Source organism: Peromyscus leucopus, chromosome 4 (assembly GCF_004664715.2).
Source record: "Peromyscus leucopus breed LL Stock chromosome 4, UCI_PerLeu_2.1, whole genome shotgun sequence".
In the NCBI taxonomy this organism is placed as follows: domain Eukaryota; kingdom Metazoa; phylum Chordata; class Mammalia; order Rodentia; family Cricetidae; genus Peromyscus; species Peromyscus leucopus.
Genome location: NC_051066.1, coordinates 79011642 through 79028644, shown reverse-complemented (window position 1 = coordinate 79028644; position 17003 = coordinate 79011642). Strand labels below are relative to the sequence as shown.

At 35.3% G+C, this 17003-nt stretch overlaps 1 protein-coding gene and 1 long non-coding RNA gene across 2 annotated transcripts; both read right to left on the bottom strand.

Annotated features, from left to right (window-relative positions):
• Positions 1 to 1018: 1018 nt before the first annotated feature.
• Positions 1019 to 7508, bottom strand: LOC119087813. Its single transcript, XM_037204435.1, has 4 exons — positions 7099 to 7508; positions 3441 to 3494; positions 1322 to 1778; positions 1019 to 1213 (listed from the first exon to the last, which is right to left on the bottom strand). Exons 2-4 carry the CDS (start codon positions 3470 to 3472, stop codon positions 1019 to 1021), a joined length of 684 nt encoding a protein of 227 aa, XP_037060330.1. The 5' UTR covers positions 3473 to 3494; positions 7099 to 7508.
• Positions 7509 to 9619: 2111 nt separating this feature from the next.
• On the bottom strand, positions 9620 to 15910 carry LOC119087781. Its single transcript, XR_005091262.1, has 4 exons — positions 15038 to 15910; positions 14476 to 14563; positions 12019 to 12080; positions 9620 to 9707 (listed from the first exon to the last, which is right to left on the bottom strand). It is a non-coding gene; the product is annotated as an uncharacterized LOC119087781 (long non-coding RNA).
• Between the last annotated feature and the right edge of the window lie 1093 nt (positions 15911 to 17003).

The following is a 17003-nucleotide window of genomic DNA, read 5'->3' as shown; positions in this document are numbered from 1 at the left end:
AGAATGGGAAAAGATCTTCACCAACCCCACATCTGACAGAGGGCTGATCTATAGAATATATAAAGAATTCAAAAGCTAGACATCAAAATACTGAACAATCCAATTAAAAAATGGGCTATAGAGCTTAACAGAGAATTCTCAACAGAAGAATCTCAAATGGCTGAAAGACATTTAAGAAATTGCTCAACATCCTTAGTCATCAGGGAAATGAAACTCAAATTGAAACTCATTTTTTTAAATATTCACATACTACATTTTATATGGATTTGGTAATCTAATTCCTTACTGATAGTTATTTCAAGTGTAGCACCATGATCATGATCTGATGATGCTTAAATAAATACCCTTGTTTCTTGGACATACATCTACATATGCATTCAAAGCCTGTATATTAAATATTCTTCAACTGTGTTTAATATGTATCACATATGTGTGCACCTTTCTACTTTGCCTATAATAGACAATATTGTTTTTCAGAATGTCTGTGGTTGTGTTTAAAAGCAATATTTTCCTAATCTAAAAGAACTCATCCTCAAAATGAAATTGTTAGATAAAAACAGTGATACTTTGGAATTGTGTGAATCATTGTTACTATATGATATACATACTGGTTTCCAAATTTCTTTTGCCTCACACTTGACAACCTTGGTTATTATCTTTTAAACAAAATGCATCAATATTAATGGGACACAATGGTACTAATTTTGTTTTTTTTTTTTTTAGTTTTTTTTGTTTGTTTGATGTCTTCCCATTCAGGATTATCCCTAGTAAAACCAAGTTAGGTATGGAAATTATCAAGAAGTAGAATTCATTCAACAGGCAGGAACAATACCTAGTTTTAAATCTTCCTAGTCTTACCCATCATCTTCTTCTACCTCCTCAAGGCCGGGTTGCTGCTTTCTTGCTTCCTCATACTTTCCTTGAAGAATCAATCTTCTTTTTGCAATGGCAGCAGCAGCGGGTTCAGCAGAGGGAGCATCAGAAGGATCCGGTACTGCAGCAGCAGCAGCAGCAGGAGCTACCGCAAGAGTACCTGGAGGAGCATCAGCAGCAATAGCAGCAGCTGCTGGTGCAGCAGCAGCGGCGGTGGCGACAGCAGGAGAAGCAGTAGCATGAGTAGCAACCGCAGCAGCAGCAGCGGCAGCGGCAGCGGCAGCAGCAACAGAAGAAGGGGCTGCAGCTGGCGTGGTAATAGGAGGAGGAACACAAGGAGCTATAGCAGTGACAACAGAAGCCGTGTGGGCAGCTGCTGCAGCAGAACCAATAGCAGCAGCAACAGCAGCTACAGCAGCAGTAGAAGCGACGGTGGGGACTTCAGAACCAGCTGCGGCCGTGACAGCAGAAGCAACCACTGCAGCAACAGAAGCAGAGGCAGTAGTTCGAGACGCAGCATCCACGAAAGCCACAGCATCAATGGCAGTGACAGAGGCGGCGGCGGCGGCAGCAGCAGCAGCAGCAGCAGCAGCAGCAGCAGGAAGAGCAGCAGCCGCCGCAGCAGCAACAGGAACAGCAGAACTGTCCGGTGCAGCACCAGGAGCACAGCAGCGAGAGCATTAACAGTTGCAGAAGCAGCAGCAGCAGGAGCAGCAGCGGCGGTAACTGCAGCTACAGCAGCAGAGGCAGCAGCGGCTGCAGCAGCGGGAGTAGCTGCAGCAAACGATAGCAGCGACAACAGAAGCCTCGGAGACACCAGGAGCGGCAGACGATGCTGCACAACCGTAGGAGTGTGTTGCATCTTCCGTTTCATTGCTTGCACGTTTCTTCCTGTTTGCTGCAACCTTTAATGAGAGTTGAAGATTAAAGATAACTGTTTTCATAATAAAGATCTATTTTCCCCAATAGTCTTTATGCGTTGACTGTTGAAAATACTGAAGAACTTATTTCATAAAATCTTTATGTGCTTAGTTTGTTATAAGAGGTCATGGAAAGTTTAGGGGAAAATGTTTCATTTATTTCTAAGTAAAAACGATATGTCTTCTTTTATTTTTTAAAATTTTAAATGGGGCACTCCTCATTTTGAGCTTTTTCTTCCATGAATGCTTTGCTAACTCATACTTCTAACTCCTATACAACTGTTATAAAAGAAACGCTCTTTTAGGGATATGTAACATTAAAAGCCATCTTTAGAACTGTAACTTTTAGTTCTTCCAAAACAAAGGTGTTGGGGGGGGGAGTGTCTCCTCTATCTGCACTAAGTAAGGTATTTTCTCACATAGTCTTTTATGTTCCCTCCTTTTTCACTGGGATTTGGGGTAACCAAAATCTGAAGGGCCCCCCCCAAAAAATGAAGCCAGGTTTGCTCAAAGCAAGGGAGAGAGTGGAACTTCAGAGTTCTAAGTATAATAATTTGAAATAACTGGAAAATGTAAGATAATTTCCAAATTTCACATTGATCCACCATAAAATTTGACAAATGCAAGAAATTTTTATCACCATGATAGAGTCAAAATCCAATTATAAAATTCAGCAAAGTATCTACTTTAATTAAACAGTATAGCTGACAAAAGGTTTGATGTCTTTGAGGAAGATGGGGAGCCTTAACATAGTTTTACTTTTAAGACTACCTCTGGAACCCACAGCCAAACATTAAGCAGAGCTCAGGGAATCCTCCAGAAGAGGGGGAGAAAGGACTGTAGCAGCCAGAAGGGTCAAGGACACCACAAGATCCACAGTATCAAGTCACCTGAGCTCATAGGGGCTCACAGAGACTGACCCAACCACCAGGAAGCCCGCACAGGACTCATGTAGGCACTGTTTATGCTACAATTATATAGTTTGATGATCTTGTGGAACCCCTAATAGTGGGAACAGGGGCTGTCTCTGACTCTGGTACTGGCTTTTAGGACTCTTTTCCTCACGCCGGATCACCTTGCCCAGCCTTAACACATGGGGAGGTGCTTTGTCTTGCTTCAACTTGATATGCCACGTTTTGTCGATATCAATGGGAGACCTGCCCTATCCTGAACAGAAATGGAGGAGGAGTGAATTGGGGGTAGGAACAGAGGGAGAGTTGGGGAGAGGGGCTGGGAGGAGAGGAGGGAAGGGAAACCACAGCCAGGATGTAAAGTTAATTAATTCAAAAAAAGAATGCCTCTGTATATTTTTTACTGTCTTTGATTCAATATACCTCACAACTCAGTCTTCTACTTATTAACATATGCGGATACAAAGCAAAGAAGGTGAATTAAATCTATTTGATAACAATAACCTGTTACCTACCTTAAAGTTTATTGTTTCTAGCCCAACAGTAACTATAGCTCTTCTAGAAGGAACATTTATCATTTAAGGATATTTAAAATAAAGTATGAAATTATTACCTTTATATCCCATGGAGAAGTTTAAAAAACATTAGTGCTATTTGCTCTATGCTACAGTATTAAAACAAAAACAAAAACAAAAACATTGTAATGTTAGTCTTTTAAATGTAAGTATTTACATACCAATGGCTGGTTATTTTGCTTCCATCACACATAATTTGATCATCTTGAATACCACTGTTCATAATAAATAAATATATTTAGTTATACCACAAACATTAAAGAAAACAACACAGATTTAATATTAGCCAAAATTTTTTAAATCTGCAATAATAAATAATATTTTTTCTAAGATCTGCAATAAAAAATATTATTTTTTTCTATTTTCCCATTTGAGAATTTCAATTCAGCTTATTTATCTTTAGCTGAAAACTTTACTTTAGGAGATAATTCCCATTATCTAAAACTTCAATATAACCCTTTGACAGATGCCAACTATTTCTTAGCTTTAAGGCAACAGAATTGGGAGATTTAGTCAAAATTGTATCCACCATATCTATCTATCTAACTATGGCCAATATTTTTTAATAATTTAAAACTAAAGTTAAATGTAAAAAAACAACACACACACACACACACACACACACACACACACATATGAATTCACCATGAATACCATTCAATACTTCAAAACAGAAAATTTAAACAGCCTGCTAAACACTACAGTCATTTTCCTGATATAACTTTTCATTCATTTGGTCACTGTGGTGCTAACTTTGCTTGCTCCTTTTAAGGTTCATTTGACTTTGAGAAGTTTTCCTTCACTCTTTTTTCCCCCTGAATGCTAGGCCTCTCTTTTGAATTAAAGTAATGCTTTACATGATTTTTTTCTACTTTGGCTTTACCAGCAAAACTTTATTTGCTTTTTTTTTTTTTTTTTTTTTTTTTTTTTTTTTTTTTTTTTTTTTTTTTTTTTTTTTTTTGCTTTTCAAAATTATTCCTTTTACTCCTGGTTTGGTACGTTAAACTTTTGCAATCATCTTACTTTAAATAGTCACTATTTATTTTTCTCAGTAAATACTGAGGTCCTGGTAAATGCAAGGTGCTTAAGATTATTAAAAGCTATTAGTGAAAGTTTTCAGGCATGATATTCCAAGAGGGAAAGATAGAGCTGAAACTTGTAGAGTGACTTAGGCAGATGGAATAGTGTGAAACATGAGCAGCAACAGAAAAAGAATATTAAGTGAGGTATAACTTGAAAACCCAAGAAAGGACTATTAATCCATGCAAGAGGGAAACAGGAAAGGTGAGAAAAAAGTTGTAATTAAATCACTTTAATGAATGAATAATTTATTACATGTGACTTTCAGGTTCTAATCCAGAAGACAGTTTATAATGATGAGTTACATACACCGTCGATATGAAAACTGATATATAATTTTATATAATGTGTGTATATGAATAAATTGGGTCAAAAATCAAACCAAATGCAGGATGTAGCTAGTTATTAGACTAGTGTTCCTTGTACTAGAAAATAATCTGTGAAACACAAATTGCTAAATGATCTTATTAATAGAAAACCTGGAGCCAGATATTCGGGTGAAAGATCAGAGAGACAGAACAAGCCACAGCCAACCTCACCTAACCAACTCCTCAACTGATCCTGTGTCCTCAGACTGAAAGCCTCTGAGTCCTCACCTGAATAGATCTCAGCTGAACTGCTCCAAAGCCTCTAGTTTCTGATCCACACACCTTATGCACCTTTCTGCTTCCTGCCATCACTTCCTGGGATTAAAGTTGTGTGTCCTTCAACAAGCAAAGATATGAGATTTCAAGTGCTGGGACTAAAGGCATGTGCCACCATGCCTGGCTCTGTTCCTAGTGTGGCTTTGAACTCACAGAGATCCAGATGGATCTCTGTCTCCCAAGTGATAGGATTAAAGGCATGTGTGGTACCACTATCTGCCCTCTGTGTCTAATCTAGTGGCTGAATCTGTCCTCTAATTCCTAGATAAGTTTATTAGGGTATACTATGAGGTACACAATATATTGGTGTGAACAATATATCACCACAACTCTGCATACTACTGAAGGAGAAAGGAAAACACCACCCCTTGGGCTACAATGGTGACATGCATGGAAGATGTGCTAGTCCAATAGTGGCACCAAGCTTGTGGGAGTAACACCCAATATCTGATTGGATTTAAGATCCACTCTGTGGTCTGGAACTTAGCCCTGATACCTCTCTGGTCATCAAATACCTGAAGTTAGATAGGCTGGAGACAGAACCTAAGGGAAAACCAAATACAAAAGGGATGTAGACAAAGTGACTCCTAGCAGTATTCTGCTACACTCATAGATCTGTTCTTATTCAGCCATCATCAGAAAAGCTTCCTCCTGCAGTAGATGGGAACAAATATAGAGACCATAGCTAGATATTACGCAGAAAATGAGAGACCTCTGAACACCCATGGAGGTCTCCATGAACTCCCTCCCCTCAAAATTCAGGGAACCCTGTGGAATAGGAGGTAGAAAGAATGTAGGAGCCAGAGAGGATGGAGGACACCAAGGAAACAAGTCCGTCTAAAAACAGAAGGACTGATACACATGTGAACTCACAGAGACTCTGGCAGCTTGCATAGGGCCTGAACAGGTCTGCACTAGATGGAGTACCAGCACTGACAGAAATGGACGGACGTAAGCCACCATTTCTAACCCAGAGGCTATCTCCAATTGACAACCACTCGCAAGTGAAATTAGTTTTCTCCAGTGGATTCTCACTGGACAGACAAACCTTTTTTTAAAGCAAGGACCTCTTCCCAGCAGTAGATGGCCAACACATTTTGCTGTTGTTGTCTCTGAACGATTTGTCTGACTTTTCTTTTTACTTTTAACTTACTTATTTTTACTCTACAAGTCTTGTTTGTGTATCATGGCTTCCAATGTTGTTTTTAGGGAATTCTAGTGTGCGCCATGCGTGAGTCTCTGTCTTCATCTGTTCCTGTGCTGTAGCTGTGGCTCTCGTTTGTTTTGTCCTGTTCAGGTTTGTTTGGTTTTATATTATATTATTATTTTTTTCATTTTCTATATTTTACAGATGCCTCTTTGTTTTCTAAAGATAAAGAGCAAGGATGTGGACTTAGGTATGTGGAGAGGATCTGGGAATAGTTGGGGTAAGGGCAATCCTAATCAGAATATATTATTGAAAAATCTATTTTGAATAAGACAGAAAATAAAGAATATGAAGGGATCTTGCTATACTGCTCAGGTCGTCTTCAAACACCTGGGATCCGGGAGAGCTCTGTCCTCTGGATAATATGTGCACAGAAATTAAACTGTGTGAGATGGGGACCATCTTTTCTATGATCATTTTTAAAGTATGGAAAATACTACACTTTCAAAATTAACCACATTGTATCTCTTAGCAAATAGAGGGATTTGGGCTGGAATGTTAGGATGCAGACACATAAAAGTAGAAATACCTAAAGACGTGTTCATTTATAAAACATTTTCATAAGATTCTAAATACTTCTTTAAGCGTTGGTAAAACTGTGATATTTTCATTAATTAGGACAAATCCTTCTGTCACATTGTGGGAAAATGAAGTAAAGACAAGAACACTGCACCTATTTTAGGAATTTTAAAATGCTTCTTTCCAGAACAATTTTGTGCAGTTACTTGATTTGAATGTTTGTATTTCTTTTCTTTGTAATTTTGTATTTGCATAGGAGTCTTTTATTGTAATGGAACCCTGTATGGGATTTGAAACAAAATGCTCATTAATTAATTTATATTCCATAAAATATGATGTAAATTTTATTGGGTAAATAAAAAGACTTACTTTTGTAGAGGATATTTCTTGTGAGAGTCTAAAAAAATCAAGGAAAATATAGTGATTTAGATGTAAAAGCAACTATCCCATATCTATACAAAGAAATTATGCAAGTCATTCTTTGTAATTCATATGCAAGTAGCTACTTTAGATTTGGATTTGGGAGGATAGTGTTGCTGGTTTGCTTTTGAGAATATGGTTTTAATAAACTGACAATTCTGATAAATTTAACTGAAATAGAAAAGGAAGAACTTGAACTGCTGATTAATGGAAACATGCTTTGTATAGTATCGGATCATAATCCTGGGAATTGACTTGATTGTCAATGAATAAACCAAAAAAAGGTAAATGTGTATTTCTTTAATGGAACCCTTCACAGTCAATTATTCCATTAAATTATAAAAATGTATCAAGTCACATTCTTTGGTCTGTAATTTAGGAATTGAAAACTGATGTTAATATGTTAAAAGAAAAATGTAATTTGCTATACACAAAAGTTTTTATGGATGAATAAGCTTGAATGTACAATTGTAAAAGATAAGTTTATAAAATATTCACATTTGTGTGTGATAATTGTATGACTACATGCTTCTATGTAGTTTGGACATATGTCTTGTTTCTGAGTAACTTGTGTGAGGAGTATAAACTATTGCTGGGGATGTCTTTCTGTATGCTATGAATGTGTATTGGTCTGATTTGGTTGATAAATAAAATGCTGATTGGCCAGTAGCCAGACAGGAAGTATAGTATAGGCGGGATAAGCAGAGAGGAGAATTCTGGGAAGAGGAAGGCTGAGTCAGGAGTCGCCAGCCAGACACAAAGGAAGCAAGATGTGAAGGCAGAACTGAGAAAAGGTACCAAGCCATGTGGCTAAACATAAATAAGAATTATGGGTTAGTTTAAATGTAAGAGCTAGTCAGTGGTAGGCCTGAGCTAATGGCAGAGCATTTTTAATTAATATAAGCCTCTGTGTGTTTACTTGGGTCCAAGCGGTTGCAGGACTGGTGGGTGAGAGAGATTTGTCCTGACCATGGGCCACGTGGGACACAGGAAAACTTCAGCTACAAACTATGAGTAACATTATCCTTTAGTATTGGTACATGGTTATCAAAAAGAAACACAAATCGTATTTCCAATTAAATACTTGCTACAGTTTAAGTAATCCTTCTCTATCATATGAATAACAATTTGAGTATTCAAGGAAGATCTTTTATAATGATTTTTGTTTTTAAAATTATTATATGTTAGTTAGTTATATCATCTTCATACTCAAAAGAATTTATGGGAAGCGTGTCTACTGATGTCATTCATGTCAGGTTATGTTTGGCAGCCATGTTGGTGAGACTCCCATGAGTTTGAAAGAGAGAAGAGGGAGGGGAATAGCACCTAAGTCGGCCTGAACCAGTTTTCGTTCTCACCTCTGCCTGCCATGGATTATTCCCTGCCTGCCTTGACACCTGCAGAAATCCCCTGACCTGACAATTCACAGAGCTTAGAAGTCCCAGAGATGAGATATTGGCACAAACATTGTAATCGCTGTCTACACAGGCCCTTCGCTGGTGTCTGAGTAGGCTTGTTTGACGATGACTTGGCTTCGGTTCCTTTTCTTGTCACCGATGACCTTCTTGGAATATAACCTTGAGCTCATCCTTATCATGTCCTCCAAACTGAAGTATGGAAATTCTCTGACTTCTCAGTATTTCTGGATCTCTCCATAACTACACTATGAAATTATTTCCAACTCTGTTATTTTGACATATATGGTAATAACTTTTGAAATAGCAGCATTTTAAATAACATTCTTATGTGCATGGCTGACTGAATATGTACACATATGCCTGTGATAAGTAAAACACAGTCGTGCAAGATCATTTTCTCAGTGCTTAGCAAGGCTCCAAAAGAAGGTAATATAAAAAGACAGGAAAATTCAGATTAATTTTTTTTTCATATTTGTGTTTTAAACATGATTTATATAATTTGCACATTTATTGTTTCCATCAATTTTTTCTCATTATGTGTACCTGTCAAGTTTCCTTTCATGCACTCCCAGGACCTTCTATTTTCTTATTCTTTACTTTTCTTTCTTCTTTCTAACTATTTATTTTATTAAATCCCTCAGATAAATAATACCTTATTATAGAGTTACATTTCAGATCCCATCTCACATCACAAATTTGAAATGTTATTGGAACTTTTATAGATACTGAACTTGGTACCATATTATGCACATTATTTTTTTTATTTATTTATTTTTTTTTTTTTGGTTTTTTCGAGACAGGGTTTCTCTGTGTAGCTTTGCGCTTTCCTGAGCTCACTTGGTAGCCAGGCTGGCCTCAAACTCACAGAGATCCGCCTGGCTCTGCCTCCCGAGTGCTGGGATTAAAGGCGTGCGCCACCACGCCCGGCGCACATTATTTTTTACCACACATTTGATAGGCTATTCTTGGCTCATAAATGCATGGTTCACCCTGATTTGGGGAAAAAAAAGGTATTTTTTGGAATACTAATAACATGCAATTTTCACCTTTCCCTCGTCTTCTTATAATATTCATGGGTCTTGGAATTAGCCCCATCAATAAATGACGGATTCGCCTTGGTTGAAGCTGCTTCACACTATCCTGGTAAAAACAAATATCGAAATGAGTTAAATTAAGATTTTCCAATCACTCTAAAGGAAAATAAATTAATTTCCTATGTTTTTTTTTAAAAAATATTTCACTGTTTCTTAGTTAAAAGTGAGCATATGATTTTAAAATATCTGAAGAGTATATAATGTATGTTATCTAGATCAAGTCCATGATTAAACTCACATGGTTAAGAGAATGTAAACATCTCATGGTAGGCAAAAGGAAATAAATTCAAAGTCAAAACCTCAGTGATAGGTCTATTTCAACAGACATTCACTTCAGATGTGGCATCATATTTTTCATAAAATTTTCAAGCATTTAAAAACACATTTTGATGTATTAAGTTTACTTTATTTACTACAGAATTTAGAATTTTACTAACGGCAAATATTGTTTAAGTTAGAGAAAGATGTATAAAAAGTATATAAGTAAAATGTGTCCATAAAAACCAGAAGTATGTCATTTGTAGAAAAAGTCATGCAACTGTAATAATCTTGCTAACCAAGTTAATCCAGCCTCAGAAAGACAAATAGCATAAATCTTCTCTTGTTCTAGACACTCATGTTATGGAGATACATCAAATTGTGAGTGTATATGGGAGAAAATAACTAGAAGTACTGCTGTCTTGGAACAACGGGGATTTAGAGGAAGTAGAGGGAGTGGGTAACTCGGGGGAAGTGTAAGGAATGAGGGAGTATACTCAGCATGCAATGTTACTTCCTGATTACTTTTTAAATTGAAAGCTGAAAATTTTAAAAAACAACAGAAAGGTGTAAAAGAGCATCATTTTATATGAATTTTCAGAAATGCACATGAAATACATAGATAAATGTTCATTATTAAAAAATAAGAAACAATTATTTTTCTCAGCTTTTAGTTCATTCTGCATGGATAAATTCTGATCTGTATTATTTCATGGTGGATTACAAGCATTTTTATATATTGTTCAATGTTTTGACTTTTTTTTAAAAAGACAGGTTGTAAGAGGCTTAATAATTTATCAGTATAATATAATAATTTCATGTCTGCTTTATTCTGAAATGAATATCTAAATATTTCAGGTAAAACCTCACTAAGTACAAAACTTGTTTTTGATATGCCAACATAATGAAGGGAATATTGTTTGGGTTTTGCTTTAATAATATGTAGCGTAGAGACTGTACATACGATATTAAAGTTCTTGCTAAATCAAATAAGGAGAATAATCGAAAACCTTGATTAGAACAAACCATAAGGAGATAGTTTAATGTGTGTATGCATCAGGCCAGGTGCTCATAAGCACCTTCTCTTCTCTGTACCTTACAAGAATAAAAATTGTTAGGGGCACCTTAATTTTTTCCTGCTACCTAGCCAAGAAAAAATTAATTTCATTTTCCCTTTAATCATGACATGCTATTTTATTTTATTTTCCCAACCATAGTTTTTTTTTAATATATTTGGAAGCACTCCCTTCCATTACACCACTGATACTCTGTGTGAACCACCGAAAAGGTTATGTTATTTGGTTATGTTATTTGGTTATGTTATTTGGTTATGTTATTAAAGTACATCTGTGAGGTCCACTCACTTCCTGTCACTTTGCAGACATGCAACCATTGAAAATGGTTAAGGTCACCAAATAAACCGATGTTTCGAAAACCTGTAAAGCTTATTCAGCATCTAAGGAATGAAAATGGCTTAGGGAGATCTCAAGCACAGAGCAGCCTGTTTCCACAGCACAGGACTCTACAGTTACCTGAGAAATACGAAGTCAGGATCTAATCTACTCTAATGACCACTCACATCGGTGGCAACTATTCTCATTATATTTTCTGTTTTTCTTAAGTAAAATAAAAGTTTGGAGTTATTGTTTGGAATGAAATAACAGGGAAATTTGTGTATCATTGTTTATATTTTCAGGTAGTTTTTAATAACATAGTTCCATATTTTACTTAACATTTTTACAATTGAAGTGTAAAATAAGAAAAATATAGAAAATACGGGAGTCTTTGCCATGGAGGAGATGGGAATGGGAGTGAGCTGGGGGGAGGTGGGGGGGGGCGGGGGAGAGAACAAGAGAATCCATGGCTGATATGTAAACTTAAATTATAAAATAAAATTTAAAAAATAAATAAAAAAAAGAAAAATATAGAAAATAAACAGCAAAAAATATAGTGGTTTCTATAGATTCTAAGAGGGTTCAAAATTTCTAACTAGATGTATTTAAATTTAAATGTATAAGAAAACTGAATTTGGCATAAACTTACTTGTCTACTAATGAAAATAATAGTGATTAAAATTTAGCAATTAAATTTTTACATACAGATGATTGAATGCTTCCATTGCCATCAATATTTCCCTCTGATTTCATCTGTAAGTCTGTTTCTGTTGAAATAATTCAGTATTTATTTAATTTAAATAAATTATGAATAAAATCTTGAAAATAGTAAGCTTTTCAAACAAAAGAAAATTGATTAAAACTTTATAATGAAAATTACTTTTTACTTTCACATTTACATTTAATCAAATTTAATCTTCAAATGCATATATATACCGAAGTAGAAAATACATGCAGTCAACAAGAACTTCAGTACATGATGTAGATCATAAAAGGTTCCATATTCAAACATAAACAAATGTTAAAGATGCATCCACATATTCATGTACCTAATGCAAATAAGCACATTTTTAGAAACAGCTGGAAAAAAAGGATTCAAATTCTATTTTATATCTTATAACAGTAACTTTATAAGGATGAAATCCAAACCTGTTCTTCATTTAATTGGTATCAACTATTTACACTTTATCCCTTGGACATCCTGTAACTTAAATATAATATGATTAAATTTACTATTCTCACAAAAAACTTTTTTTTTTTGATACAGTGAAGCATTTGAACTCTTCCTTCATTATAATTCTCTTTAAAATGTTAATTTTGTTAATTTTCCAGCTTTTCCCACTTTAAGAGCAAAATTTGTCATTATAGATAAAATCTTATTACTGGAATGAAGGGAAATTTTTATTTCATCTTTGTGTAAACTATCTTCTATTCCAGAAAAAAACAAAAAACAAACAAACAAAATAAAATAAACAAACCAAACAAACAAACAAAAACTCTACTGAATTTGTACTGGTTCTAGCAGTTGATTAAAATGATGTTGTAAGTATTTTTGAATCCTAATGACAGAATTTATAATGTTGGAGAATTTAGTAAAGGATGGAAGTTTAAAAATGCATGAGCAAAATAGAGAGAAGAAAGTGTTAAATGGGAAGTATATCAGCTAGAAAACATAGGGAGGAAGGGGAGCAATAGCAGATTAATGGTATCAAGTAAAATGGAAAAACAGCAACCATCTAACAATTGAGAACTGTATGATGTCTAGCTCAGTACACCACAGAGATATTCTCACATCAAATTTTATTCCTACAGTGATCCCAATAGCTAAGACAGAGAGTCATCTTGGAATTTCAGAAAGATGAGTAGATAAAGAAATGTTTAGCACATCCACTCTGAAAATTTACACACAATAAAAATAAATAAACCATGGTAATACAGTAAAGTAAATGAAAATAGAGATTACTCTGCTGAGCCAACTAATCCAGAATTAGACTAATATTTTTAAAAGCATATTTTTTTACTCTTCTGTTCATATGTAGGTCTAGAGTGAATTTGCCTAGGGAATACATAAATGTGTGTATCAGGGTATATATTTATATTTGTAGTAGGGGGTGGGTTTTATCTCTGTGTTTGTAAGGTATAAGTATAGGAAGGGGACTATAAGAGGGGAAGAGCAGTCTGAGGAGGAAAGGAGGGAATGATAATAGAAAATATTATAGGTGTGACAATAAATCCATAAAAAGTAGTTATTTGTAAGGAAAACAAGACTAGCATGAGCAGGAGAGACCCAGGGGTGGTGAGAAGACAATAAAAAGAATATAGAAGACTACATATGCATAGAACTTCCTTAATGACAAGAACTACTTTGTATAATATCTAAAATAGTATATTTAATATTATGAACCAATAACTTAAAAGTGTAAGATATAGCAAGCCATGTATATAACAAAGATTTATGTATAACTCTCAGAAGTATGTAAAATACATTTGAAAGAAGTTCATGCTCTTTTTTGAAAATAAGAAAGATCTATCTAAATACAAGGGGGAGAATGAATAATAATGATAAGAATAAAATACACAGATATGTTCCAAAATAGATAAATGTGTATAAAAATGAAGCAAACTGCAATTCATAGAATTTTCCAATAATATGTTAAACAAAATTATCAATGAAGAGTACAGAAAGAAATTCCACTCAATGATTATTATGATTCAGTGACTGCATAGTACCTTTTTAATCTCATTTATCATTTTCTATCCAAATTCTTACTTCTTGAAATTACTCAGATAAAAATAATTTACCATGTAGTTCTTATGAAGTGCTCATCTTGACAATAACAACCTAAAATGTTCCTGAAATTTCATGAGCTGTATAATACATAATCACTGAATAAATCTTAACCCATACTACACATTTTATATGCAGTTTGGGGGCTAGTAAAATATATTGCTTTCCCTCATTTTAAAAAAAAATGCATTCAGCCAGATAGTGGTGGCACACGCCTTTAATCCAGCACTAGAAAAGCAGATCTGTGATTTGAGCAGCCTGGCTACAGAGTGAGTTCCAGGAAAGGCGCAAAGCTACACAGAGAAACCTTGTCTCAAAAAAAAAACAAACAAAAAAAAGCATTCAATGACTTATTGATGACATATGAGTCTCACCTTCTCCTGAATTAAGATCTGTGAATCTTGGACTTAGTCCCATTGATGAATGAGGACTATACCTTGGTTGCAGATCCATGATGTTATTCTGGCAAAGTAAATATCAATAGTGAATTACATGAATTTTTTTCAAGGAGTTTATCATAGAAGATTTCCTATTTTGAAGAAATATTATTGAAACCAAAAGAAACATGTTGTCCAAACTTAGAAAAACACAGGCATACAAAATGTTACAAGACACAAATTTTAAAAAGTTATAGAATAACTTGATGATAAGTACTTCATTGTTCATATCTTCATGTCCTTCTCATTAAAAATTTTCAAAGAAAGGAAGTGTACAGGATAAAAACTTAAAGATGAATCCGAGAGGAAGATTAGTTAGGAACCATTGTCTATTCTAAGAAAGTTCTAAGTTTCTAACAGCTAAATATTTTTAAAATTAATTTTAATTATGACAAGTCAATATAAAGGCATATACATAAGAAAACTTCATTGAGCCTATGATAAATTATTTCACAAAAGAAAATATCTAAGTAGCAACTCAAATTTAACATTGACTTACAGATAGTTGTGTATTTTTATTGTTCTCAAGATTGTTTTGACTTTTCACTGATTTCTTTTGTAATTCGGCCTCTATTGATTGTTTATGAATTTGAAAAAAAAAAACAGAAAACAAAATGAAGAATAGCATTGGAAAGAAGTCTTTATATCCAAAAATAAAGCTTAAAATTTATTTTTATGGAAAAGAATGTTTGTCTTTCTAACTTTAGTGCTCAATTGAGCTTAACCTTCTACTGCACATATACAGAAAATATAGTTAGCAAGTACATCAGTGACTTGGATCACAAAAGGTTCCATATTCAAAATATGAAGATATGCCAGATGTTCATTCCACATTACCTCCCATTTAGAGTATTGCTTACAAAAACTTAAAAAGACATAAATTCAATTATGTGCTAATATCCCTAAATAAGACAGAATTCCATATAGAACTAAACTGGTAAATTAATGTAGGATTTCTCTGGGGGAAAGGTTACTGGAGTTTGGAAATATGGTCAATTATCATATTACTTGTGCTGTAGCTCAACTGTGTCATAAGTATACATAATATTCATGTAAAAATAAGACCAAGTATTTGACTAAATGATTCCAAGGTTATGATTCCACTAAACATAGTTAATTACGTTCAAGAATAAAGTTTAAAATTCTTAGAAGTGAATGAATGTTAATACACATCATAAAAAATCTATAAGGCACAATGGCTATACTAAGAGGACATGCAGATATTCAAGGGATCTGAATTTAATAAATTAGTGATGTATCTAGAAGCCTAGGGAAAATGATACCAAGCAACACTCAAAAAGGAAAATGAAAAGACGTAATCAAAATACCTGGTCCATATCATTTCCTTTCTACCCTTTCTATTATTTTAATCTTTATTTCCCATCTCCTTTCCAAATCTTATATCTTGAAATTCTTCAGTTAAAAAATACTGTCTACTTAGTTGATTCGGTAGGCCATGTTCCACTGGTGTCCTTTATCCCTCTGGTACCCATGATCTTTCTTCCTCCTCTTCTACCAGGGTCTCTGGTCTCCGAGGGGAGGAACTCGATGGAGACCTCCTATTTAGCCTTTCTGCATAATGCCTGGCTGTGGATCTCTGCGCCCGCTCACATCTGTTTCTGGAGGAAGTCTCTCTGTTGACAACTGGACAAGTCACAGATGTATGGGCCTGGCATGGGTCTGCTGGGTCTGCAAAAGGTCCTCTGCCCATATGTAAAGGCTGTTAGCTTGGTGTTTCTGTGGGACTCCTAACAGTGGGAGCAGGTGTTTCTCTCTTTTGCCTGCTTGTGGGTCTTCTATCGTTTGCCTTCCTCGGCAGCTTCCACAGGAGGGCTTTTTGCCTTGTCCTACTCTATCTTGTTTTGCCTTGTTTTGCTGTTGTCTCTTGGAACCTGCTTTTTTAGAAGAAGAAACTAAGGGGGGAGTGGGTCTGGGGAGAAGGGAGGTGGGGGTATGGTGATATTTTAATTGTGCTGAAATGTGATTTTATTTGTATGTTAATAAATAGAGTTTGCCTGAAGATCAGATGTTATTAGTGAGCCAGGAATAAAAGTCAAGTGGTGGTAGCCCACACCCTTAATCTGATCACCTGGCAGGCAGAGTCTCTGTGTGGTCAAGACACAGCCAAGCGTGGTGATCCTTGAATCTTTAATCCCAGTACCAACCATAGAGACTAGGAGGTCTGTATAGACTGGCAGTGACGAGGAAGTCATGTGGCTGGGCTTAGAGCCAATGAAAAGGCAGAACAGGAAAGCAATAAAACACAAGACACACAGGAAGAAGGTCTCTCAGGGGAAGGACGGCAGCGAATGGTAAGATAAGGTGGTCTTGGCTCTTCGCTAGTGCTCAGACCTCTTGGGCTTTTAACTCTGTATTTGGGTCTGTGTTTCTTATTTAATAAGACCGTTTAGAATTTCGTCTACATGGGGGAGAACTGGGAGGAGAAGAGGGATGGAAACTGTGGT